This window comes from Moschus berezovskii, chromosome 28 (genome assembly GCF_049115385.1).
Source record: "Moschus berezovskii isolate FMDL1 chromosome 28, NW_MosBer_1.0, whole genome shotgun sequence".
Taxonomy (NCBI): domain Eukaryota; kingdom Metazoa; phylum Chordata; class Mammalia; order Artiodactyla; family Moschidae; genus Moschus; species Moschus berezovskii.
In genome coordinates this window covers 29,982,239-30,009,922 of record NC_142487.1, presented here as the reverse complement: position 1 = coordinate 30,009,922, position 27,684 = coordinate 29,982,239, and the positions used below count along the sequence as shown (strand labels likewise).

Here is a 27,684-nt window from a genome sequence, read left to right as displayed (position 1 = left end):
AGAATCGTTCCTTGGCATGAAGCAGACTCGAAAGCATCGTTGCTCATCATTTGTTATCTGTTGGAGAAAGAGCATGTGATTTGTTTACTTGTAATGAAGCTTGACCGTACTTCTCCAGGGGCCTTTTCAAAAGAGGGATGTGTCAGCTTACAGACCTGTCCCCATGAATGAAACCACAAGCAAACGCTCCCGCCCGTCTTCCCTTCTCCCCTCTCATTTCTTCTGAGGCCATCTGTGCTTTATGTCCCCACTGCCAGGCCCTCTTCAAGTGGTTTATCTGTGGGTGAGTTCAGAAACTTCAGATGATAAAGGACACCCAGATAATTGGCCAGTTCTCCAGAGTGTCTGTCCCCTCAGCTGCTGCCAGATTCCCTCTTAATGAGTCCGTGCGGTGACTGTGGGGTCTGAGCTCCTTTGGCTCCATGGGAAAATGAGCTTCCCTGCTTTGTAACAGCTTGCGGCTCGGGGGAAAATGACAGCCATTGCACAAGTTTCCTTTGAATGTAGTTTTCTTTCCCATAAATGATACTTGGAGAATACACTTAAGGGGTTATTAGTTTTCTATTTCATGCTTGGCCTATGTGTGAGAATAACACAAGCTGTCACTGCAAATCAGCAGCTCAACACGCTTTGTCTGGTTAATGTGAGCATTTAATATTTGGCTCAATTAAAAATTAACTGATGAAAGTACATGTCAAATGGAATTTGAAGATACCTTTTGTAGGGACTATTGAAAGGGCATGGCCAATGAGTAAATTAGTGGTTTGCAAACGTGAAGACTTTGGGGAAATTTAGTACAAGTTGAGACACTTGACTCTTCCTTCATACGTCTCTACCTGTTTGGCTCATCATGAAGTTGAAAAGGATGTCCTTTTAGAATGGGCCCACTTGCATCTCTGTGCTTTCCGGTAAAAGAGTGTGTGTGTGATCCTACAGTTGAAGCAGACAGAGCAAGAAATGGGTGTTCCTTTATCCCACTTTTTTTTTTTTTTGAGTTGACTGCACGCTGTAGGCCAGCTTGGAGAGGTGGGAACTGGAGTCTAGCGGGTGGAGTTCATTCGACAGCAAATGCAGGCACACAGGCGGAGTGCTGGGGGTGAAGACATGCACCCCCGTCGGGGCGTTTATCAGAGTCGGGAGGTCCTCCTGGGACAGGCGCTGTGGAGGCTGGGCTTGGGGAGCAGAGTGCCTCCAGCAGGCAGAGCCCCAGGACAGAGGGCAGAGGCAGGAGGGTGCTGGGGGGCGGGACAGAGGGGTCCAGGCTGGCGTGAGGGTGGGACCCTTGCCTCCACACAGGCAGGGGGCAAGGGTTCCATGCCTGCTCAGGGAACCAGGACTCCTCGCCCCGCACCCCTCCGCGGCACCCCACCAGAAACGCAGGTGAGGCTGCAGTGCACCTCCCTGAGGGGTTTATTCTAGAAAAATTACTCTGGCTCCACGCAGTTAAAGAGCCTGGTGATGTTAGTAACCGGTGGAGGCGGGTGCAGGAGCCCTGCAGTCCCAGGGACTCTCAAGAGTCTCCTCCAGCACCACAGTTCAAAAGCATCCATTCTTTGGCGATCAGCTTTCTTCACAGTCCAACTCTCACATCCATACACGATCACTGGAAAAACCATAGCCTTGACTAGACGGACCTTTGTTGGCAAAGTAATGTCTCTGCTTTTTAATATGCTGTCTAGGTTGGTCATAACTTTCCTTCCAAGGAGTAAGCGTCTTTTAATTTCCTGGCTGCAATCAGCATCTGCAGTGATTTTGGAGCCCCCAAAATAAAGTCTGACACGGTTTCCAATGTTTCCCCATCTATTTCCCATGAAGTGATGGGACCAGATGCCATGATCTTTGTTTTCTGAATGTTGAGCTTCAAGCCAACCTTTTCACTCTCCTCTTTCACTTTCAACAAGAGGCTTTTGAGTTCCTCTTCACTTTCTGCCATAAGGGTGGTGTCATCTGCATATCTGCTGCTGCTGCTGCTAAGTCACTTCAGTCGTGTCTGACTCTATGCGACCCCATAGATGGCAGCCCACCAGGCTCCCCCATCCCTGGGATTCTCCAGGCAAGAACACTGGAGTGGGTTGCCATTTCCTTCTCCACTGCATATCTGAGGTTATTGATATTTCTCCCGGCAATCTTGATTCCAGCCTGTGCTTCTTCCAGCCCAGCGTTCCTCATGATGTACTCTGCATAGAATTTGAATAAGCAGGGTGACAATATACAGCCTTGACGTACTCCTTTTCTTATTTGGAACCAGTCTGCTGTACCATGTCCAGTTCTAACTGTTGCTTCCTGACCTGAATATAGGTTTCTCAAGAGGCAGATCAGGTGGTCTGGTATTCCCATCTCTCTCAGAATTTTCCACAGTTTATTGTGATCCACACACTCAAAGGCTTTGGCAGAGTCAATGAAGCAGAAACAGATGTTTTTCTGGAACTCTCTTGCTTTTTTGATGATGCATTGGATGTTGGCAATTTGATCTCTGGTTCCTCTGCCTTTTCTAAATCCAGCTTGAACATCTGGAAATTCACAGTTCACGTATTGCTGAAGCCTGGCTTGGAGAATTGTGAGCATGACTTTACTAGCGTGTGAGATGAGTGCAATTGTGCGGTAGTTTGAGCATTCTTTAGCATTGCCTTTCTTTGGGATTGGAATGAAAACTGAATCTTTTTGTTAGAATGTGGTAAATCTTCATTAACAATCAGTTACTAACGGTGTATTTGAAGAAAGAATTCAGTTAGGAAAGGCAGGTTTTGTAGGGCTGGATTTCTAGGGTTTCCAGAGGAAAACATTACAACGGTGGTCTCTGGCCTTGATGGTGTATTTTAAAGTTTCCACAGCAGTTTCAAATCTGTTAGCCCATTTCATCTTCACAGAACACCGGGCAAGGCAGGGTTATGTTCCCACTTCTCTTTGCCTTTTCCTCCCACACCCTTTTTATTATTTGTTTATTCGCACATGAAGAGTAAACATTGACTCACAAAGCTACAGGAGAGCCAGTAAGTTCAGAGAAGCGGGAGTTCAATGCGACTCAGCGTCCAGGAGACACTTCTGTCTGCGCTGCTTCTCGGAGTCTGGTTCCTTAACAGAAACCTAAACGAGTGCATCCAATTTTGGAAAACAGTATCCTCTACTACTCTTTATCTCAAGCACTTTCAGGAAATTAAAATGTAGTCTCGACATTTCAGGTTATTTTGAGATGTGTTTTGTGTTAATGGCAGAGGGACATCCCATGTTTGCCACAGGATGCTCTTCAGCTGGGCGCACTTGACCTTGAGACACCTTCTCGGGGGACAGTAATGCGGTGAATGTGAGTGTTTGCTAAAACTCCACGTGAGGGTTCTGGAAGACAGCCCCTCTCAGCAGGGGCAGGTGGAATTGTATGAATGTAAATGATTGCGGCTGGCTGGCACCTAACTAGCAATCTATGTTTTTGTTTACTTTTAAGATCAGGCTCCTGTCTTTAGGGAACCAACATAAATTTGGTGAGTGAAGGGTTTTTTGAACTGAAACAATGATGTTGCTTTGATCAGTAGAATTTCCTGAGTTCCTAAGGGGCATGTGGATTATACTTCAGTTCAACTTTGTTCATTCAACGAATAATTGTAAGACTGCTGGATCTGTAACAGAAATCAAGACAGCCAGGGACTGTCTCTTATACCTCTGTGAATCCAACATTGCGGGGAAGGCAGGACAGTAAACAGACAAGTAGTTGACAGTATAACATTGAGGCTACAGCAAAGCAAAAACAGGGGAATTAGGTACAAGAGTGCTGATGGGGGAATTTCATGTCTTGTATTCATTTCTGAGTTTTTCCAGTAGTACTGTGATTTACCCAGAGGAGGAGGAGTGGTTTTTTAATTAAAAATTTTTTTATTTTATGTTGAAGTATAGCCAATGTTGTGATAGTTTCAGGTGGACGGCAAAGGGACGCAGCCATATAAACATGTATTCATTCTCCCCCAAACTCCCCTCCCATCCCGGCTGCCACTCGACACTGAGCTGGTCCTTGTTGGTGATCCCGTTTATAGCAGTGTGCCCGCGTGGGTCCCAGCCTCCCTGATTATCTCTTCCATCCGTCCGTCCCTCCTGGCAGCCGTGAATTCATTCCCTATGTCTGTGAGTCTGTGTTGTAAATAAGTTCGTTTATATATTTCTCTTTATGTTCTGCATGTAGGGGATGTCCATGCTATTTCTCCTTCTCTGACTGACTTTACTCAGTATGACAGTCTCTAGGTCCATCCATGTTGTGGCAAATGACATGATTTTGTTATTTTTAATGGCTGAGTAATATTCCATTTATATATGTACCACATCTTCTTTATCCTGAATGACTTTTTAAAAATTAGCAGCTGAGACCATGGTGTTCTATCTTAAAGTGAATATATATATATATAAAATATAATACAGCCTGCATATGAGTTTAAAATGGGTTGCCATGATCAATAATACAGGATTAAAGAAGACCTACTGTCTTTTAAATTTATCTTTATTTTTTGGCCCTGTTACATGGCATGTGGGATCTCAGTTTCCCAACCAGGACTCAGACCCACGCCCCTCATTGGAAAGCGGGCCCCTAACCCTGGACCCCCAGGGAAACCCCGGACCCACTGGTTTGGGCTCAGTGTTTGGAGCGCTGTCCCTGTTATCCCACCGATCCTGCCACACCCCCATTTCCATTCGCCCACACTGGTCGCTGGCCTCAGTCCCTGGGAGTCAGGAGCAAGGAAGGAAACTAATATTAATTGGACCTCACTATGTGCCAGACTGAGTTTAACACCTTTATGGATAGAAGATTATTTAACCCCAGTAACCTCCCCCCTGAGGGTGGGAAGTAGAATTATGGATGAGGAAACACAGGTTCTGCAAAATCAAGTCCCTGCCTAGTAAGAGGCAGAACCAGATCCTTTTTTAGGCCATTAAAGTGGTCACTGATGGCCTCTGAAACGTCAGGAAACTTTAAAATCTAAAAACAGAAATCTGTGAAAAATAACAATTTGATGCATGTGACTTTTTGGTTTCTTTTGCATCTTTTTAGGAAGCCAGTTAGCCATCTTTATTTTATAACTGGGAGGTGAAATCTTTCACTCTATGGACTTTTAAAGTTCTTTTATAGTTGAAGAGAGGGAGAGGCACGCACAGTGAAACAAAGTATTTCTTCTCTCTCCTCTTTGGCTCCAATAGTCTGTATAAATAGCCTTTGAAAAATATGTAGTAGTCATTGTTTCATACCCAGACCAGACACCTGATTCAGAAACCCTCCCCGGGGTCAGCGTGGTATGTGTGTGTGTGTTGGAAAACAAACCCACAGCGCTTTCCTGGTTCAAGAGAAATGATCTCACTGTCCAATTGTAACCTGCCTAATGCCTTCATCAAAACAGGGAGAAGTCTGCGGTTTTACCCCTGGTTTGATCCTCGGCCCTTCACTGTTCTTATTTTAGGCATGACCTTCATGTTTTTTCCAAGAGTCCAGAGTTGGAATGACATGTTACTACCCTTTACAAGATGATGATGTATCTGTTTTTATATTTAGCTGTAAATTTTATTCTACTCATAAACAAACCCACCTTCAGCAACCGCGGTGCATCAAGAGAGGGTTCTTTCCATCCTCCTTGGTGTGATTTGGATACATTTGGCCTAGAACAGCACAGTGTTTCCAGCGTAACATTCGAACAGGATGCTGTGTTGATCTCAGGGCTCAGGGAGTGTCCACATGGGCCAGGAAACTATTTTCTTAAAAGAAACTAAAACACCAAATTCTGACAAGATAGGAAACTCTTACTAGGCTCCTTATGAAACTCTTCCCCCACCCCCACCCCCCACAATCTCATTAATTGTTATATCTCTTGATGTTATTAAACACATAGATGGAATATTTAATTTTAGGTTCATGTGCAGAGTGAAATAACTCAAATTCAAGAGGGAAAAAAACTGTTTTAAGAGGTTTGCTTAATAAAGCATATATGAATTTAAAAATTTCAAACATTTCTCCCAGGCACAGCATATTATAACTTTTAGAGTAGACCTTCATGGTATTTCATAAGGAAGCAAAAAAGGAAGGCGAATTATTATTCAGGCAGAGGGACAATAGTAACCTTTCATTAAGCGAGACAGAGTTCAACATCAAACCCTCTAAGCCCTGGGTTCTGTGTTTGCCAAACTGAACACACTACCAGATACACCCTCTCTCTCTTATGGACCAGACTGCTTTCAGCATATTGTTCCAATATAACCTAAAATGTTTCATTTATAAGCTATAACCCAACAGTATGATATTTAAAAGGCTGCCTCTGTTCTTTTCAGTTCAGTTCAGTTGCTCAGTCGTGTCCGACTCTCTGCGACCCCATGAATCACAGCACGCCAGGCCTCCCTGTCCATCACCAACTCCCGGAGTTCACTCAAACTCATGTCCACAGAGTCGGTGATGCCATCCAGCCATCTCATTCTCAGTCGTCCCCGTCTCCTCCCGCCCCCAACCTTTCCCAGCATCAGAGTCTTTTCCAGTGAGTCAACTCGTCGCATGAGGTGGCCAAAGTATTGGAGTTTCAGCTTTAGCATCAGTCCTTCCAGTGAACACCCAGGATTGATCTCCTTTAGGATGGACTGGTTGGATCTCCTTGCAGTCCAAGGGACTCTCAAGAGTCTTCTCCAGCACCACAGTTTGAAAGCATCAATTCTTCGGCACTCAGCTTTCTTCACAGTCCACCTCTCACATCCATACATGACCACGGGAAAAACCATAGCCTTGACTAGATGGACTTTGGTTGGCGAAGTAATGTCTCTGCTTTTTAATATACAAATCCTCAAACATCCCCGTGACTCCAGGTGTTTGGGATCTTTGCTCTCTTCATGACCAAGTGTGTGACCCCGGGGTTGTCTGGCTGGACCTCAGACGAGAGGATGGTTTGGAGTCTGTGTCCAGGACAGGCGTCCCGGCCTCCCCCGCCCAGTCCTTCCGGGGATTCTCCGTGGTGTCCGCGTGGCTGGGAGGGCACTCCTCTGCCACCAGCATTGTCACTCATGAGCGAAGGGCCTTTGGGACCGCAGACACCTTTCATGCCTTCAGAGACCTCTGTGTGGGTGATTCTGATGGTCCCCAGGCCGACTAGGAACAAGGAAGTAATTTCAACCCCTGCCTTGCAGAGGGATGTCCCAAAGTTCATGTGCTAACTTAAAGGTCACACCCTTCACTCATAAAAGCGTGGCCATAATTCTTAAGAGGTTTGCTTTAAAATGCGTACATACATATATTATATATCTGTACATATGTGTGCGTGTATCTAGTGATAAACCACACGCAACTACAATGCACCATTCTAGTCATTTCTGTGCACAGTTCAGTGTTCTAAGAAGCACGTTCACACCGTCATCCGTGGCTTCCCTGGTGGCTCAGACGGTGAGGAATCTGCCCGCAGCGCAGGAGACCTGAGTTCGATTCCTGTGTGGGGAAGATCCCCTGGAGAAAGGAATGGCAACCCGTTCCAGTTTTCTTGCCTGGAGAACTCCATGGAGGGAGGAACCTGGCGGGCTAGGGAGATATAAATAGTATTTACCTTTAGGGGCTGTCGTGACAATTAACAAGTGAATGCTTGCAAAGCCCCTAGTTTAGTTCAGTTCAGTTCAGTTCAGTCGCTCAGTTGTGTCCGACTCTTTGCGACCCCATGAATCACAGCACGGCAGGCCTCCCTGTCCATCACCAACTCTCGGAGTTCACTCAAACTCAGGTCCATTGAGTTGGTGATGCCATCCAGCCATCTCATTGTCTGTCGTCCCCTTCTCCTCCCGCCCCCACGATATAAATCATAACCATTGTTACAGTAAAAGCGATTTCGAGCAGAACTTTTCGTCACCCTGAACGCCCTCCTCGCTCAGCGCAGGGAGCCACCAGCTTCGGTTCTGTCTCTGTGAACTTCTCAGGTCGGTGGAATCATCCAGTACTTGTCCTTTTGTGTCTGGTTTATTTTGCTTAATGTAATGTTTTCAAGGTTCCTCCATGTTGCAGCATGGGTGGGAATTTCATTTCTTTTTAAGGTTGAATAATTTTCCACCCAATTAAAAAAAAAATGCATCTTCTCTCAAGGTTAGTTTTCATTTTTCCCTAGCCAGTAGAAACCGTGAATATAGTTAATTAGCACTGAGTTGGCAGAGGAGGCCAGCAAATTATTGAAAAATTATTTCTAAGAGTCTGATTGCAAGGAACAAGATAGAAATGCTGTTATGATTGGCCCAGGGACTAGAAAGCACGGCCGTGTGGGGCTTCTCTGTGTGGGGCAGGCAGCGGTGACGGTCTCGGCGCCTGGAGGTTGTCAGTGGGCTGTGAGCGGGGCTGTCTCCCTAACTCCTGAGGCTGCTGCTGACTCATCAGCTCAGGCTTTGCTTCCACAGGAAGAGTTGCAGAGTTCAAGGAAAGTGGGTAATAAGTTTCAGAAGTATCTCCATTCTGAATTGTTATTTTTTTTTTTAAGTTTAGGCTTCAGTCATCTGAAAAATCCACTTAAGTGAAATGATGCATTCCAGAGAGTGAAAGAGAGGAAGGAAAGCAGTAATAGTGTAAAAAAATAAAATTTAAAAAGACCAAAAGACCTTAAATGATTTTTATTTACCTGCTGTATTCCTTTTCTTCTCCTGCCTCGTTTTTTTTGAGTGGAGAATTAGTGGGAACTCGACCCCAGTGGATATGACTATTGTAACTTCTGAGGGAGCTTCTGCTGTCTCGCTCCATCTTAATTTTCCTTTCTGCACACATTACATTGTTGGCACGTTTAGAATCGCTACTAAAGTAGAGGAGCTACTTTATGGTCAATGCCTGAACTCTAAGCATCTGACTCCTGACTTCAATCTGAAGTGCGTGCGGGTCTGAATCTTTGTAACCCCATGGACTGCAGCCCGCCAGGCTCCTCTGTCCATGGGATTTTCCAGACAAGAATACTGAAGTGGGTTGCCATTTCCTCCTCCAGTGGATCTTCCCTGCCCAAAGATTGAACCCGTGTCTCTTGAGTCTCCTGCATTGGCAGGTGGGTTCTTTACCACCAGCACGTCCTGGGAAGCCCTCAATCTGAAACCATCCTGCAGCGAACTGTGGTCCTTTGTTCATTTCACCTTCTCTGTGCCTGCTAGGGGTCTGGACATGATCTCTAGCCTCATGGAGGGCAATCTCCGGGGAAGACAGACACACAAATACATGTGACAGTCCAGTGAGTCTTTTCCTGAGAAAGTTAAGGTGGCTTCTCAGAGGATGAGCCGTTTGACCTGGGTCTTGAATGATGAGTAGGACCTTGTCCCGTGGACAATGGGAAAGGCTCCCATGTACGAATTAACATAGTCCAAGAAGGGTCTGACAAGCTTGCCAGTGGTACAGAGGTCAGCCTGACCAGAATATGGGGTTACGGGGTGAAGGAAGGCGATGAAGCTGAGGGCACAGTGAGGCTGACTCATCAAGGCCCTGCGTGTCTCTGTAGGGAATTCAGATCTGAGTTTTCATGCAGTGGCGATCTGGGGAAGGTTTCTAGCAGGATGGTGGTGTGTGTGTTGAGGGGAGGGCAGCGCAGAGCGGGATGGGGCGATGGGGCGGGGATCCTTCTTGGGGTGCAGCTGGGCACCCACCCCTGCATGCCTGCATGCCTGCCCCATCTTCCCATGTTGAGATGGGACAACCATAGCCTGCTTTCAGTGGCAGAATCAGAGACTTCCTGGCATTCCAGGGGTTAAGACTCCACGCTTCCACTGCAGGTTTAACCCCTGGTTGGGGAACTTAGATCCCACCTGCCATGCATGCGGCGTCCCCCTCAAAAAGGTAGAAACAGCGAGATTCGTTGGAGTTGAGGACTTTGGATGCCATTCACTGAACACTCCGGGTCCAGCACAGGGTGGGTGCCCGGTAAATGCCAGCCGTCTTGCTGGTGGCACGGACAGTTGCCCGTGGGGACCTCTGAGCAGTACTGCAGGCTTCACGCAGCTCCCAGCTGTGCTCGTGATAAAGCAGAGGTTCCTAGGGTGCCCGCTCGGTGCCAGACGCCTCCTGAAGCTCTGTCTGCGTGAGTGCGCCTGTCTCCTCCGGCTGTGGGTGAGCTGGGGTTCGGCGCTCTTCATGGCCTCTCCCCTGCTTCCACAGTCTCCCGAAAGCTGCTTCTCTCGAGGCCCCAGAAGAGAGGACTCGGGGCAGACCTAACCCGCAGCAGGATGCAGAGAAGCCTGTTTAGGAAACCGTTCGTCTCCCGCAGATGCACCATCTGAGATGACCTTAGTAGAAACAACAGTGCAGTAATCACAGCACCACAGTCTTTCCCTGGCATGAGAAACCGCTTTTGTAATGAAAATGGAATTTCTCTGGGAAATCGTCCTAGAAAGAGATAGGCAGCTGAAATAAAGTAACAAACACGGCAGACAGTATCGAGCGGCTCTCTGCCTGTTTTCCCCATGACACTTGCCTGCCCGGCGGTGTCACTTATGCTGTTCACTTGCCGTCTGCAGTTGGAGCCCTCGGTCCCAGAGCAAGAGACAGGGCGCGGGGTGCACCCTCTGAGCCACCCTTTACCTCAAGTATGGTTTGCACACGGGGCTGCCGTCCAGACGGGCTGCTGGGGTCAGCGTTGCTCCCGGGGTGGCAGCCTGTGGCTTTCTGGAAGGAAGGGGGGTGAGTTTGGTTTCCCTGGAGATCCATGGCATTCAGGTGTGTGTGTGCCTAGATCGGTGCAGCCCCGTGCAGGGCTTAAACACAGGCCACAGGTCAGAGTCCGGAAAGTAAATTTGTAACCAAGGAGGTGGCAGTCAGATCACATCTCAGAGCTCCTTCACGTTCACCCCGGAGGACACTGCTATTCATGTCAGTGTGGGAGGGTTCCGTTGCGATGCTGATTCTAGATGGGGGGGGGGTCTCTCTTGCTCTCCCTCCCTCGTAACTGGGGACCAACAGCGGTGGCTGTTGCAGCCTGGAGGGAGGGTGCAGCCTGGAGAGCAGCCAAGTCCCCTTGGCTCCAACCTTACGCAAATCTGCTCAACAGAATGCAGATGGTTTCACAGGGATGCAGTACCCAGGGCTAAGTGCTCGTCTGTTTTCAGCCTCTCCTGGGCGCTTAGCAGAGGCCGCTTCAGAGGCCAGGTCCATAGTGCGGCTGGCTCAGGATGCCTTGGAGGAAGAGCTCGGAGCGCCGTGGAGACCTCACTGGCCTTTCTTCCCAAGCAGCAGCATCCCTTTTGGCTCCTGAGACCAGGGCTTCCATGTTGTGAAAGCAGGAACAGTTCGGCATGGACTGATGGCTTCTGTTGTTGTTTTCAGCTGCTAAGTTGTGTCTGACTCCTTGCGACCCTGTGACCTGTAGCATGCCAGACCTCCCTGACCATCGCTGCCCCTGGAGTCTGCTCGGGCTCTTCAAGCCCTTTACTGCCCCTCTCATCCCAGTCCGCCTCTCAGCACTTGGCATCCCACACGTCGACTCGCTGCGAGGCAGTGTACTCAGCACTGATCAGAAGCTCCCGTGCGCCAGCACAGTGTGGACCCGAGTCTGAAATCTACCCCACACTGTCCAGTGTGGGCCCCCAGGCACGGTGGCTCCGGGCCCTGTGAAAAAAGGGGAAAGTGAAAGTCGCTCAGTTGTGTCCGACCCTTTGCAACCCCATGGACTATACAGTCCATGGTATTCTCCAGGCCAGAATATTGGAGGGGGTAGCCGTTCCCTTCTCCAGGGGATCTTCCCAACTCAGGGATCTATGCAACTGCACTGTAAAATGCACACTAGGTTTCAAAGACTTAGTATGAAAAGATGAATGCAAGCTATTCATTAGTCACTTTTCTGTTAATTGTGTGTTGAAATGATAATATTTTGGATATATTGGTTGGAGTAAATACATTCAGTGTGGCTACTAGTAAATTGAAAATGACATACAGGGCTCGTGTTTTATTTTTATTGGATGCATGGGTCTAGACTGCTAACCATTTATTACGTAGTGTGGCCCTCTTTTGATTCCCGTATTTGGATATTATTATAGAGGAGGGCGGAAAGACCTTTCCTTTTCCCACAGACGGCGTGCAGTGTAGACAGTTTCCTGTCATGTTGTGTAACTTCACCAAGTGGGTTAAAGCCAGGTTCTGGTTGATCCCATTGTTGGTCCACCAAGGCAGGAAAGGCCTGGCCACACTTATTTTATAGTTGAATATTTTTCAAGGATAATTTTACTCATGAGTATAATTTCAGACTTTTGACTTATAGTTCACTGCCTGTAAGAAACAACCTGAAAATTACCCATGGAAATATCCACCATGTGAAGATAGTGGAATGAGGTCCTATTTAAAGTAAGTCTGTAAATGGACTCAGCCGTGTCCTACAGCCCAACACGATGCTTTAATCAGAGATTGTAGCTGGGGTTCAGTGGAAAGAATTGACTCGTGGAATGTTTGTATCCATCAGGTCAAGGGCAGGGGAGGGTCAGACCCTATAGTCATGACAGGGGACCTTTCCTTCTGCTGGAAGTCAGCCACTGTCGTGTCCGACTCCTGGTAGCAAGAGGCAGAGTTGGTGGATCTCACCTGTCAGGGAGGTCTGAGATTGAGTGGGGTCATTTGTGGGATGGAAGGACGGACGTCCGTGGGGTCCGTGGAGGGCAGGGCAAGACTCTGGGCTGCAGAGGCGAGGGCTGAGATGCAGGAGTTCACATCCGAGTTGTTTTACTCCCAACACTTCTGACGGCAAATGTGCGGGGTTTTCCTGACACCAGTAAGCAGTTCTCCAAATTCCTGGACGTCAGCTGGGCGTCCTACACTTCAGCTCAGTTCAGAGTTGGAGTTCAGTTCCCTGGAGTTCAAATCAGTTCCCCCGCACGTTAAGGGCTCCGTCCCTCAGGACTGCCTGCACTGTGGACTCCAGTTGGAAGTCTGGGCCACTGAAGGGCTCTTGGAGCCCCTTCCTCGTGCTTGCTGATTTGTTAGGATGGCTCACAGGACTCAGGGATGTGCTTCTGTTACTGTCGCAGGTCTGTTACAGAGGGTTCAGCTCGGAGGGGCTGCGTGGGCAGCAGGGTGTGGAGGAGGAGCGTGGACCTCCGGGCCCCACCTGGTTCTGGCACCTGCCAGCACCCCGGAATCCTCTCCGACCTGGAAACTCTCAGAACCCTGTAGTGGAGGGGCTTTACTGCCATTTCATGTGTAGACATGATGGATTAATGTTATCCGTGTCTGGCCCTTGGTGATCAACTCCATCTCCAGTTCCTCCCCTCTCCCCGGGAGGCCTGGGGCCCCAACCTCCAGGCATGCGTTGGCCGTCCTGGTTGACCAGCCTCCATCCTGAAGGGATTCCCAGCCCCCAGGCATCTCGTCAGCACACACAGGACACTCCTCACTGGAGGTTCCGAGGGTCAGGAGCTGGGAGAGGCCACAAACCGTCACGGGTGCTCCTCTCCCATCCCGCGGGGAGTGACGAGGTGTTTCGGAGCTCTGTGCCTGGACCGCCTCGGTGTGGTGGTTGTGCTCAGTCGCGTCTGACTCCGTGAGGCCCCGTGGGCTGCAGCCCGCCAGCCCCTCTGTCCATGGGATTCTGCAGGCAAGAATACCAGGGTGGGCTTCCATCTCCTCCTCCAGGGGGTCCTGCCCGCCAGGGCCGCGCACACGTCTCCTGCTCTCCAGCACTGGCAGGCAGATTCTTTAGCACTGAGCCCCTGGGAAGCCCGCTGGGACTGGAGACAAGGCCAAATGGCTCTTTTTCTTCGTGTCACGGTGTCACTCACCGAATACGGACAGAGGATGGAGAGGCGGACTCCGGGAAGGAAGAGAGGAGCTGTCAGGGCCACAGCCAGGAGGCGGGGTGGCAGTGAGGCTAGCGCGGTATTCAGGGCCCTGAGAGCTGAGGGTCTTAGCTGTATCCTCCTGCTCCTCTGCAACCTGCTCTTCGGGCGAGTCACACTCTTTTCTGAGCTTCAGTTACTTCATCTGCAAACCAGGGAGTTAGGTTAGAGGGTCCGTCTAAAATTTTGTGATTCTCTGAGCCTTGAAGGCCAGAGAGTGAGCTGGGGTCGTATTAATAAGGTATCCATGGAAGCAGAGGGTTTGGTTTTTACTGCTCTTCTTCCTTTTGTCTCATCGGGGGCCCTGAGATCCATGGCAAGTGTCAGTATGATGGTTGGTCTGCACCATTCGTTTGGCCCCAAATGAGCCAGAGGTGGGGTCCGGGGCTGCCTTGCGGCTGCAGCCAGCACACATGTGTTGCAGGGTAACAGCTGAAGACATGCACACTTGGTTGTCTGTCTTGGCGTGCTGTTCTCCTCCTCCCCATACTTTGTGATTTATAATTATTTCTCCTCTCATATCTTGAGAGTCTCAGGTAGCCGTTTTCCCACATGGATCACAAGCTTTAATAAATCACTCCTGTTCTCTGTCTACCACTGTTTTCTCTACCCTCTGCTTCCTGTGAGTTTAAAAAGTTTCTGGGCCATAGACGAACACTGTAAGAATTTAACCCCCTTTCCTTTTCAAAGACGATATTTTAATTGCTTTTAGTAGGTGCGGGAGACAAAAGCCCTCCGATCCCGAGGTAGCTTTGAATTTTATCGAGCATCGCTCTGGAGGCCAGGCCCCCACGTGGGCCCAGCCACCCCCCCCCCCAACTTGTCTCCTCCGCCCAGCGCCGAGGAGCCTGGCATGGTTTCTGTTGGAATGAAAAGATTGGCTGAGGTGCCCTAGACAGCAGCCCCACCAAACAGTGTACAGAAGGTTTAGTCTACATACCAAGGCAGCCTGGGTATTAATTGCATTCTCTGTGATCACAGAAAAGGCGCTGAATTATTCTCTCCGCATTTTAAGAATGACAGGCTGTGGCTGTGCCAGCTCCGAGCATCACACGTGGTAACACGCGGCACGGAGATGCTGGGTTTGACTGTTTAAAACGCGTGGACGTGATGATCTCTGGTCGGCAGGCAGGTGCGTCTTGAGAAAGGGCTAAAGTTGAACTGTTTGGTAACTGGTCCCTGTCAAAGGTCAGGAGCCTGGTCAGGAAGGGTTCCTGTAAGCTGCCATGAGCTATGAGAGCGTTTCCCATTTTGGAACCTTCCTGTGCATTTTGAAGCGGGACCGTCCTGGCGGCCTTGCTGCGGTTGAATCCCGTCTCCTCTGAGTTTGTGTGGGGCCTGGAGAAGACGGGGCCCGGGGTCTCCCGTGTGTCCCTGTCTGCACCTCTCCCAGGCCTGTGCCCGCGTGCCCGTGTGGGTTCCGGGCACCTAGGGTCAGAGCCGCGCTCTCACTCGTCGCGGCCCCTTTGAGCCCCCGTTCCTTCTGCCCGGAGCAGCCCCGTTCACAGCCGCACGCACACCTGCGCCTCCGACACACGCACACGGCTCTGCCTGGTCACTCTCATCTCTGGACCTGCCGAGGCTTTCGCCTGAAGAGCTGTTGGTGAAGACTGCGCTCAGCTGGGAGGAGAGGGGAGAAAGCAGGTGTCAGCGCGAGGTAGGGTTTTCCTTCGCTGAAAACCGTTCTTCTGCGCAGCACCCCAGCCTCCCTTCTCAGCCCCAGAAAAGAGACGCAGAGCTCTGCGGACAGCAGGGTTGAGTGTGCTTGGTTTGAGGTCTTCAGTGGTTCAGAGAACCTCTCGTTCTGGGCAGTGCTGTCCAGAGTGTTGAGATTTCCTAAGGTTGAACCTCGACCTCCCTGCCTCCCATCCCTGTGGCTCCTGGACCCGCTGCAGGGCGGAGGTCGGGGGGCAGCCGCCGGGAGCCCGGCTTGGCCGCGATGGGGGCTGGGTCGCCTGCTGCCTGGGCCATGTGTTCACGGGCTCTTGGTTTCGGAGCACCCCCGCCGCAGCGCTGCTGTTTCTGTTCAGCCGCCCGGTCCGCCGGTGGACTGCAGTGCGCCCGCGCCCCTGTCCGCCGCCGTGTCCCGGAGTTTGCTCGGATCCACGTCCACGGAGTTGATGATGCCCTCTGACCACGTCGGCCCCCGCTGCCCCGCTCTCCTCAGCGCGAGCCCCCGGCCACAGAGAGGCTGCAGAGGCCACCAGGCGGGGAGAGAGCCGACAGAGGTGCCCGAGGCCTGAGCGGCTTCTGCCTGAGCCTGTGCCTCCTGCGGGCGCTGGCTCCTCTGCGTGTGTGCGTGTGTGTGTGTCTGTGTGTGTGTGCGCGCGCTGTGAGGGTACATCTCCCTCGGTGGAAACTTCTACAGCAGGCACGTTTTCTAACAGTCCCTCTCCCCACCTGCACACACCTGTTTCACTCACAGAATCACCAAGGACTTTTAAGCCAGCCTTCAGTGGCATGTCTGTGGTTGAACAACCGTTCATTCGAGACCCTGGGGAAACAGCTCTGTCTGTCTTCCTTCAAAGACCATTCTGCCTGCTGCCCATCCTGAGCGCCTGCCGGGGGCCACGCGTTATGTCTTCTGCTTCTGTGTGTGGGCCCCGCTCTTTATCATCAGACCGCAGCTCCCAACCCAGAATGCTGAAAGTAAGTACGGTAGAGGAAGGCTGGGTTATTTATTGGATACACTGCACTATCTAGGATTTTCTAAAATTGTGTTATTCTGTTTCAGTGTTCGCATTAACCTATTAGATCACCATTCTTTCATATCTAGGAAGACCATAAAATTGGTTGTCCAAGCTGGGCTACTTGTGAGAATGAACAGAAGATATTAGGGATTATTACTGTGGGACGTCAGGCTAAACTGAGGTGGTCCCAGCAAACTGACACATAGAAATAACCCTGGGCACATCCATCTTTTTAAGGGTTGAACATCTTTTTTTTTTTTTCAGTTTTGTGCCAAGTCTTCCATCATTTTTCTGAAAACCAGATGCACTGCTTTGTAGGTTTCTGTGTCCTTCTGCTAAAACATCACCCTCCAGACTTACTCACTGGAACCACCTTGCTTCTGTTCAGTCTCTCGAGGTCTCGTCCGACCCTGTGTCTCCCACCCTCGGCACAAAGTCAGCTCGCAAGTTCTGGTGCCTGGCCCTCCTGTGAGCTCAGCTCTGCTTAAAAGTGGCTTCTAGGCTTCTTGGACTGTAATTGAACTTCCTTCCCACGGGATTCTTCTCCCACACAAATTCACCTCTTTGTTTAGGAGCCTAAGAATAGGAGGAAGAGACATAAGCTAGACTCTGTCTGTTTCAGCGAGGTTATCCCACCTTTCCTACATGAGGAAGGAATGAATCTGAAGAGTGCTTGCAGCAGTTTTGTTTGTTTCATTGAGGGAAAAAAAGAACAGTCATGAGTAGCCTGGGACCTTGTTAGTGGGACAGAAATGGTCCCATATGGACTAAGGAGTTCTACGACTGTTTGCTTATCTTTGTGCTGTTGAAACTGCCCTTCTGTGCAGCTTTACAGGGTGGGATAGGCATTGATTTAAATTGCAAACTCCAAGAGGGTGAAAGTGAAAGTCGCTCAGTCGTGCCTGGCTCTTTGCGACCCCGTGGACTGTGGCCCACCAGGCTCCTCTGTCCACGGATTCCTCAGGGAAGATTACTGCAGTGGGCCGTTTCCTCCTCCTGGGGTCTTCCTGACCCAGGGATAAAACCCAGGCCTTCTGCACTGCAGGCAGGTTCTTTACCTTCTGAGCCCCCAGGGGAGCCCCCTGAGAGGGTCGAGGCCCTGTGTGTCTCACTGTCTGTGAACGGTGCCCAGGGCAGGGCTGTGAGTCCTTTGACCCGCGGTGGGCATCCACTTCCGTGCTCAGGATGACCTGCTGAAGAGCCTCACGCCCTGTGTGACAGTGGCTGCCCTGCCAGGTAACTTGCCCATCAACACCGTGTTGTGAGTCTTTGATAAGAAAAGTGATGACTTTTTGAAAAATGTAGAATTTTTTTGTAATCACTAACTTCCATCTGCCCAGTCAAAATAATAATACATTTGGGGAACAACTCAGTGATTCTTTCAACAAATAAAGAAGAATGGAAACCCAGCAAACACGCCCCCAAGAACTTGACACTGGAAGAAAACCAACTTCGTCTTACCAAGTAACTCTTCTGAAAACTTATCCTTTTTTTTTTGCTTTCTTTGCACTTTTCAGTCTGCAGCTCAAGTAGGCCACAGGAAAAGCATGGCGTACCTTCAAAGAGCCTGTTGAGCTGGCTGGGCTCTTTGTATTTGTGGAAAACAGCTGTGGGTGCCGAGCGCAGGAGCTGGGCTTTTGTTCCACGCGAAGGTGGAAAGGCTTGGTCTTGAGCTGCATCGATCTTCCGTGGTGGAGGAGTTGGCAGATGTCAAGAGCTATATCAACCTCTTCAGGGCATTTGAAACGTGTTCCTAATGAGCTGGGAAAGAGAGACGGTGGGACGGCCGTGGGAGGAGGAGAGAGACACGCTTCCCACCGTGCTGGCATCTTATCTTGCTTAGCGTCTGGGCTGCTGCAGAGTGAACGAGTTAGATTGTTTGTCTCCATCGCCTTCTACTGAATAATGGAAGTGCCGCTCGAAGCCCTGCGTTCCTTTTCTCCTGTGGACTGAAGCGGGAGTGAAGCCTGTGAAAGGAGAGGTGTCCAAGCCCTGGGCTGTATTTCCGCCTACCCTCGCGCTCTCAAGCGAAATGTCAGCAGTGGGACTTAGCCTGAGCCTCGGTTGTAAAGGACTGCAGCTCTCTCGCCTCTGTAATGAATGAGGTGGTGAGGTGTTTGATCTCAGGTTAGAGACGAGTTTTAGGAATTCGCTTTGTGTCCGGGGGTGTGTTGAGGATGCGGTTTGGAAGGCCGTCTGATACTGCCAGCCTCGACACGCCTCTGTCTGTCCCTTTTCTTGACTGGCGAGTGACCTCCATCCCGGCAGCTTGAAAGTCACCACAGGCAGCTGCGTCTCAGATGGGCATTTCCGAAAGCTCCAGCTTGGCGTATGTGCCGTTTCCTGAGGAGCCTTTCCACCTGATTTCCTGTTGGCAGCTGCCGTGTTGCGCGTGGTCAGAGCATCTAATTCAGACTAAATCATCGTGGTCCCTCCAGCACCGTTCTGGGCCAGTGGTTCTCGCTTCACACGATCACTGTTCTGTTGGCCTCCCAGGTGTGCGGTAGTAGCGTTAGCCTCTCAGTCGTGTCTGAGTCTCTGCGACCCCACGGACTGTAGTCCGTCAGGCTCCTCTGTCCATGGAATCCTCCAGGCAAGAAGACTGGAGTGAGTTGACGTTTCCTTCTCCAGAGGATCTTCCTGACCCAGGGATCGAACCTGGGTCCCTGGCATTGCGGGTGGATTCTTTACCGTCTGAGCCTCCAGGGAAGCCCAGGAGTGCGCTGGAGGCTGTATCTTCCTGCTTCTGCTCGCTCACTCCCGAGTTCCCTGGTCCTCCCTGCATTTTGGGCCCGTAACTCCTGCTAGGTGGTTCTGTCACCTGCGTCCGTTTCGCCTCACTCCAGTTTACCTTGTGCTTTGTAACAGAGTTGATCGGAATTCTCCCTGATTTTTTTTTTTCTCCAAAAAGGGCTCCTCCTCTCCTCCAAGATTAAGGATTCCACTCTTCAAGAAAATTCACTTCTAATGGTGAATTTTCGGCTTTCAGCAGCGCTTGCTACTCCTGAGCAAGATTTCCTACTCTTTAAACCATCCTGTCTTCTTTGCTCTGGGTGTTGTATTTTCTTGCTGTTTTTACATCCCAGAAGGCTCTGCTTTCAGCTGTTTTCTGAAAGTCTCCATCCCGAAGGCTCAGACCTCCTGGAAGAAGGTGACCTGGCTGGCTTCCATATCTCTGTCCCCTCCTAATCCCTCTTGTGACTCCATTCAAAGCTCCGTGACATGCTCTCTGATATGGCCTTGATAGACAAATGTTTGCCATCTTTTTTTTCCCCTCCTGGCTGAGCTTACAAACTCGTTGGTTTCTTCTGCGTTTCTGTATCCACAGCTCTGCCTGAAGATAGTCTCCTAGCTGTAATCATACTTGCTGAGTGGATGAGGGGTAGTAGCTTTGCCGCTTTACTTCTCTCCTTGCTTCATGCGTTCTCTCGACAGCCGTAAATTGAGAACCCGCTCTGGCTCTAAGTGTGTGGATACATCTGAACAAAACTGAGACCCCTGCCCAGAAGGTGCTTACATTCTAGCTTCTCCCTAAGACAAACCATCCTTGCATCCACGCTCCTCAGCTCTTGAAGAACGGGAAGCAGTGCTTGTAAATGTGATTGTAGATTGCTCCGTGGTTAAACTTGGCTTCCATGAACATTATGCCTTCTGAGTAGTTTACAGCTTTGAGGATCTGACTCTTAAAGTTGATGCTACATCCCAGTGGCTATAAGGATTTTGAAAACTCTACTTCTTTTCCTTGCGTGACTGTGAAATCAAGTCATTTTGCAGATTGTTCTGAAATAGTGACAGAGGTCCCCTAGATTCCAGTCTTATCTGTAGTATTGAAACTCCTGCTAAGCAGCTGTCAGTTTCCTAGAAGCAAGTCCGTGCTCACCTTCCTTTGGTTATTTGCTCCATGTTGTAAAGCAAAAGGGCTTCCCAGGTAGCTCAGCTGGTAAAGAATCCACCAACAATGCAGGTTCACTTCCTGGGTTGGGAAGTTCCCCTGGAGAAGGGATAGGCTACCCACTCCAGTCTTCTTGGGCTTCCCTGGTGGCTCAGATGGTAAAGATTCTGCCCACAATGGTTGGAAACCTGGGTTCGATCCCTTGGTTGGGAAGATCCCCTGGAGGAGGGCATGGCAACCCACTCCAGTATCTTGCCTGGAGAAGGACAGAGGAGCCACGTGGGTGGGCTACAGTCCATGGGGTCGCAAAGGGTCGGACATGACTGAGCTAATAAGCACAGCACAGCACACGGCATAAAGCAAAAGCAAAAATAAAACAGCAGTGAGTTACATCTTGGCATCCATACCATGGAAGGCAACTGATTTTCAAAGTTTAAACTGTATGTTATGGATGAGGAAGAAAAAACTATTGTGTGGATTCATAAAAATATGGTGTGGCAGCACACACATTCAGTTCAGTCCAGTTCAGTCGCTCAGTCGTGTCCGACTCTTTGCGACCCCATGAATCACAGCACCCCAGGCCTCCCTGTCCATCACCAACTCCCGGAGTTCACTCAAACTCATGTCCACAGAGTCGGTGATGCCATCCAGCCATCTCATTCTCCGTCGTCCCCTTCTCCTCCCGCCGCCAACCTTTCCCAGCATCAGAGTCTTTTCCAGTGAGTCAACTCGTTGCATGAGGTGACCAGAGTATTGCAGTTTGTTAATTAGATAGTGGTAGTGGGAGGTGGAAATGGCAACCCACTCCAGTGTTCTTGCCTGGAGAATCCCAGGGACGGGGGAGCCTGATGGGCTGCCTTCTATGGGGTCACACAGAGTCGGACACGACTGAAGTGACTTAGCAGCAGTAGCAGCAGTGGGAGGTGATGGGAGATTGCCGTGTCACACTGGGGGCTCTGTGACAGCCTGGCGGGGGGGAGGCGGGAGTGGGGAAGGGGGTTCCAGGAGGCTGGGGACACAGGTACACCTGTGGCTGATTCCTGTTGATGTGTTGCGGAAACCAGCACGACATCGTAAAGCAGTTATCCTCCAATTTAAAATTTACAAAGGAAAAGAAATTACGGCAATGTTAATGACAAATGCGTTAGTGGAGAATGTGCCTGGGATCTTGATTGGATCAGGACAGTTCTCTACTTGTGTTTTGAATGACTGCTGTTCCCAGGCTCACAAACTGACTGCTCTGATGTGCTGTTTTCATGTAGGGCTTTAGAGTCATGAGTTCCTTTTTTTTTTTTATTGTAACTACTGTGAAATGGTATTTGCGGAGAGATTGCTTTCAATGCCAAAACCCAACAGTTTTGTTTTCAAATTCCTGAAAACTAAAAAAAGAAATCTCAGTGACATCAATGTTCCAAATTCAAAATATCTGCAAGTGGACTCATCAGCTTCCTCCTTGAACCCACTGTTCCCGCATCTGTTCTCTCTGGTTAATGATATCACCGTCCGCCCAGACACAGCCCCAGCCCCTAAGTCATTTTCAGCTCAGTTTTCTCATCTGTTAAGGTAGAGCTGTCCTGGAGGCAGATCTTTCTTGGGAGGTCCTCTCCTGCTCCACACATCTGCACCTCTGAGGCCCCTTCTTCAGACGTAGGCCCCGTCCTTCTGAATTCCACCTCAGAAATCTCTCTCATCCAGATCCCCCCCGTTTTATCCTGCTTCTGCTGAATTCAACTCCTCCTTACTTCTGGACCGTTCTGTAACCTCTCAGTTGGTCTCCCTGTCATTATGTATTGATACACAGTAAAGTTCACTTTTGTGTAAAGTTTGGTGAGTTTTGACAGAGGGATGGAGACGTGGCCATCACCATAATCAGGACACAGAACAGCTTCCTCACCTCTAAAAAAGTTTTCTTGGGACTTCCAGGTTGGCCCAGTGGTTATGACTCTGCGCTTCTAATGCAGGGATGGGGTTCAGTCCCTGGTGGGGAAACTGAGATCCCACTGTAGTTTTTTTAAACCTGAAGACTATTTCTTCTCACGCTGCCCCTTGTAGTCACACCATCCCCCATCCTTAGCCTCTGGCAACCACCGACTCTCCCCACCCCTTCTCCAACATGTCTGTAAGCTGGTCTTCCTCTCTCTGAACACCTGATCCGAGTCATCCCTTCTTTTAAGTGACGCCACACCTTTCTAAAGCGCATCTCTGTCCGAGACCTCGAGAAATCCTTAATTTCTCTGAACTTCTGTTTGCTGGTGACTGGGCAAGAGTATAAAGTAACTAACCCGAAGAATTCATTTAAAAAAATTTGTTTTAATTGGAGGATAATTACAATATTGTGATGGTTTTTGCCATACTTAGTATGAATCGGCCGTGGGTACACAGGAGTCCCCCCATCCTGAGCCCCCTCCCACCTCCCTCCCCACCCAGCTAGAAGAATCCTGTTCCTCCAAGGGTTGGCTCCTAAAGAGGACCCTGAGTGACTCTTGTGGAGGCCAGAAAGGCAGTGCGTCGCTCTGATTAGGCAGTGGTGCCCTGGAGCTGCTGGGGCAGAAGGAGCGGAGGGACCCGGGGAAGCAGCGACCGCGGGCAGCGGAGCGGCAGGCGGGCCGGGTCTGCAGGGGGAGTGGGGACGAGCGCCCAGGAGCATCCAGGTCGCCTCCAGGTGCCCGGGGACCCCTACACGAGAGACTCCCCTCAAGTCCCGCAGGGCTGGGAGGGCGCCTTCTGAGTGGGTCTTCGTGTTGAGAAGGGAGTCAGGGAACCCGTTCTGCAGGGGAGGCTGCTTCATGGGTCACCGTGAGGGTAGCGGGGGCAGTGAGCGGGTGCGTGCCTGGCGGGGCTTGGATGCTAAGGAAATGCTGAGCTTCTTCCCCTGATTCTGGGCTGTTGCAGCCTCTCCTTTACGTCCTGCCCCTCACCCCGAATCACCCCAAACCCTGAATGGCCCCTACCTTGGAGTCCGGGGTCCTCCTGGGATGCCAGGCCCCCCCTGTGCCCCAGCAGCATCCGCTCCACCTCCTTGAATCCTTCCCCACTCGGTCCCAGCAGATGTCCCCTTTGCCTGCATTCTCTGTTTTTATACGTACCTACGTTTGGTATCGTAATTATCCATCTCTGTCTCTCTCCTCCCTCTTGAGCTTTGTTGAAGGATCTCAGTTCACGTCTTATGAAATGAAATTATTTCCTAAATAGTTTGAGAATAGTGAAAAAGAAAGTAAGGCATCCCCACCCCCCATCCTGCTCCTATTTTTTATGCTCAAGTGGCTGGTCTGTGTTGGGGCAGGCTGTGGTCTTGCGTGTTCCCTGCAGTCGTGAATATATCAGGCGGTCTGGTTTCAAACAGCCATCAGATGGTCAGCGTTCCTCAGGTGACCCTTCTGTGTGCACTCAGTCCAGGCAGAGCCAGAGCAGTGAGGGCTGAGCAGTGACACAGCCAGGCCCAGAGCAGTTAGGGCTCCACGGTGAGGGCCCCGCGGTGAGGGCCCTGCGGTGAGGGCCCCGCGGTGGCGCAGCCAGGCCGCCCGCTGCTGCGTGGAGCCGGGTCGGCCGCGATGGCGAGGGGCACCTGACCACCACCCTTCCTCGCCCCTCACCCCGTGGAGTCGTGTGTGCTGTCAAATCGAAGTTGCCAACAGAAGCCTGGGATCACAAGAGACATGCCTGCTAAAGCCGTTGAGTGGGTGACCTTCCAGAATCTTCCAAGCCCATGCTGAGATGCAGTGCACCCCTCCCCCGAGGCTGGTACAGCCCCCACTGCGCTGCCTCCCTGAGCCCGTCTGTGAAACCCACGCTCGGGATTCCGTTCCAGGGCAAGAGCTGGAGCACGTGGCTGACACATGTTTGGTCTGTGGCCCACACAAGCCCTGGGGGCATCCAGCCCATCCAGCCCTCTGCATCCGCTCCCGCGTCCTATCTGCCTGTGTTCCGTTTACCAAGATTGCAAGGTGGATGCTGGCTGCAACTGCCTCTCTCCCAGGGCAGCTCCCACCCGGGCCGTGCATCCCTGGCTAGGGTCTGGGGGGTCGCAGGGGCCTCTCCCCACCCAGGCTCGCTTCCTCGAGAGACAGCGTCAAGGATGGAGCCCCCGCTGACACCTCTCTGCCTCCCCCAGCCAGTGGTCCCAGCAGCGAACAGCAGCCCTCGTTCCTGGCCGGCATCTGCGTGCACGGGGCTCTCTGGCGGGTGAGGTCTCCCCTAGTGGCCTTTATGTCTCCGTTTGAGAGCGCGCTTTCTCCAGCCGCCTGCCCTCCCTCGGCTGCACGGAAGCCCCTGTCTGTGCCTGCGGTGGTGCAGCTGCAGGTAGGCCGGCTGTGGTGGGCCCCGAAAGGCGGGGTGGGGGACCTCCGTGTCCCGGGGTGCCCGCAGCCAGCTGCCAGAGCCTCTCTCTTGTCCCCCGGGGTCCACACTCGCTGCAGCGGAGCCTGAGGGGGCAGCCCCTCCTGAGTCTGGAGCCAGAGCCGCGTGTGCCTCCGTGAGCCCGGGAGAGGGCAGTTCTGAGCAAACCCCACATTCAGCCGCTCCTCGACCCCAGGGTACTGCGTCCAGAAGTTTACTCCAGGTGCCCGCATGCCGCTTTAAAGGAAGAGGCTCAAATCCCAGGGAGGCACAGAGTTCTCTGCTCTGAATATTTTTGCTTTTGAATCATGGATCTGAAGCTGCCTTGTTTGGATTTAAAATTCCACAATGTTGATTATGTTCCCTGTAACTGTTGCAAAGGCTGAGTCTGGTCCAGGCCTGTCGGATCCAGGGCCACCCTAGCAAAGACCACCTTGTTGTGAATGACCTTGTGAAGAGCCTGAACGCTTTCGGTACAACCCAGATCCTAGGAACGTCTACTTCCGGGGCCCCAGATAGGAGGGACTGATGGGCACGTTTGGGTCCTGTTGCTCGAAAGCCCTACAGGACTGTTCGTGACCCTCCCTGTCCCGGTGTGGGGCTCCTTGGCCATCTTAGTTGGGAGGACGCCACGGCTGATCAGGGGTTTTCCCTTCCTGGCAGCACCGGCTCCTCAGCTCACTCTGGCCTCTTCCATCTCACAGAGCGTCCCTGAGCTCCGTGCCCGAGGGCCCTGCCACCGGCCCATGTGCGTGGAGTGCTCAGTCGCTCAGCCGTGTCCAACTCCTGGCGACCCTATGGACTAGCCCGCCCGGCTTCTCTGTCTTTGGATTCTCCAGGCAAGAACACTGGAGTGGGCTTCCATGCCCTCCTCCAGGGGATCTTCCCGACCCAGGGGTCAAACCCGTGTCTCCTGCATTGGCATGGGGGCTCTTTACCACTGGTGCAGTGGACTGAATAACTATAGCATCCTACCCCCCAAATTCAAGTGTTGAAACCTAACCCGCAATGTGACGGTATTTGGGGCTGGTGGAGAGGTCATGAGGGGGGCGCCCTGAAGACTGAGAGATCAGTGCCCTCATCAAAGAGACTCCGGAGAGCCCCCCGCCCCCTCCCGCACCAAGACCGTCCTGCGCACCAGGAGGTGGGCTCTCCCCGGACGCTGAACTTGCTGGCTCCTTGATCTAGGACTTGCTGGTCTCTGGAATGGTGAGGAACAAACGTCTGTTGTTTATAAACCACCCCGTCTATGGTCTTGTGTAATAGCAGCCCAGATAGACTAAGACACAGAGGCTCTCAACCGTGGCTGCACATTGAGATCACCCAGGGAACATTTAAAATCCGTGTCCAGACTGCTATGTGTCAACAGTGAGCTGTGGGAACCCATTGCACAGCACAGGTGCTCTGTGGTGACCTAGATGGATGGGCTGGGGAGTGGGGAGAGAGGGCCGCAGGGACGGGATGTATGTATACATGGAGCTGATCCACCTCCTTGTACAGCAGCATTGTAAAGCAACTGTGCCCCGATTAAAGAATTCCAGTGCCCAGGCTAGTTCTCAGAACGATGTAATCAGAGTGTTGGGGAGGCAGAGAGTGGAGGATAGGACCCAGGAAATACTTTAAAACTTCAGAGATGCTCCCCCAGGCAAGGCTGAGCCGTCCCTTTCATCAGGACTCTGGGACGGGCGTCGTTCCCGTTCTGTTGACCCGTGCAGTTCCTGTGACAAGACCTAGGTTCTGGTTGACCAGGAAAATGAGGCTTCTTTTCTGTCCCTGCAAAGTCTGAAGTCAGATTTTCCACTGGAATAGGAAACAAATGCCAAGTTTATTTTAAAAGTGCTCTTGATCTACCTAAAACTAGGAAGTATAAAGCATCCCTTGGGAGCGGTTTATTCTCACGTTTGAGTGCGTCTCGGCTTCCTCTGAACCGGGCCAAAGCGGCCCCGTGACTTCCTAGGACTGTCACTGAACTGAAAATTCTGGGGTCGTGCATTGGGTGACGGAGAAAATGATTGAAATGGCTTTTTCACCAGACAGTGGACGGTAACTCGGAGAGACGACCGATCCCTATAAATCGCACTCTTTTCTGTTTTGTTTCCGGACTGGAGGATACACAGGCAGAGGAGCGCTCCTTGTTGATTATGTTCAGTGATTGTTTGTTTAAAACTTTGAAAGAAGAAGAGCAGATGCGGTAGGCTGGCCCTCAGTTAAACATGCGAATGTTTTCAGGCTGAGAAAATAAACCAAATTGGTGGTTTGTTTTATTACCAAACTGGTTGAGTTGCAGAGGCAGGGAAGAGTCCAGCTCCCAGACTGGAAAAGGTTAAGTATTCTGGTCAAGAAAGACTGAAAACTCAAAAAGCTTTACTGTTGGTTGAATGTCGCTGAAATCAGAAAGTGATCCATTTGGTACCTACCGACCAAAGACCTTTACCCGTGACATGGAATGTTTTTAAATCTGAGAGATGGGCTTTTCAGAACGCTGCAAATGACATCTGTCTTGGCATTTGGCATTTTGGGCGCCATATTTAAGGCCTTCTGATCCCAGTGGGAAAAGTTCTCTGCTCCTAATCACCCAAAAGGCAAGGAAAAAAAAATCCCTCGAATAGAAAACAGGGGAGGGGAAATATATCTTGAAAGTTTCATTAATTGCAAAATGAAGTTAAATGGAGCGTTCAATAAAAGTACTTCTCAGAACCAATGGAGGGTTTCTCAGAAAGAGCCCATTAAAGCTGGCTCCTCTAAAGCAGTGGAAATCCCAGGAACAAAAGCCAAATGCCTGGAAATTGAGTTTCCGAAGAATCTCTGAATTGGTACAGCTCGATAATTTACAAAATCGAATGGAATCACTGACTGTCCTAAACTCTGCTCAGCTAACATGGAATATGGCATTTAGCTTACAGGGACCATACACACGCAGCTCATGCTAATATTATTATTTTTTTAAGCTGCCATTTATTAAACATTTTTCTGTGAGCCAGGGCCTGTGTTTTGACATTCATG

The 27,684-nt window shown here is 50.8% G+C and overlaps 1 protein-coding gene across 6 annotated transcripts in view; it reads left to right on the top strand.

Annotated features, from left to right (window-relative positions):
• The window catches only part of BCL2 (BCL2 apoptosis regulator), a 198,371-nt gene that overhangs the window by 12,773 nt on the left and 157,914 nt on the right, over positions 1-27,684 (top strand). For 3 of the 6 annotated variants that reach the window (XM_088833516.1, XM_088833514.1, XM_088833515.1), the window contains one exon: positions 6,295-9,536. The exons of the other annotated variants lie outside the window; for them this stretch is intronic. In XM_088833516.1, coding sequence (XP_088689642.1) covers positions 6,295-6,498 — 204 coding nt within the window. In that variant the 3' untranslated portion in view covers positions 6,499-9,536. Of the gene's footprint in view, positions 1-6,294; positions 9,537-27,684 lie in introns of those variants that run through there. 6 annotated transcript variants of the gene reach the window in all.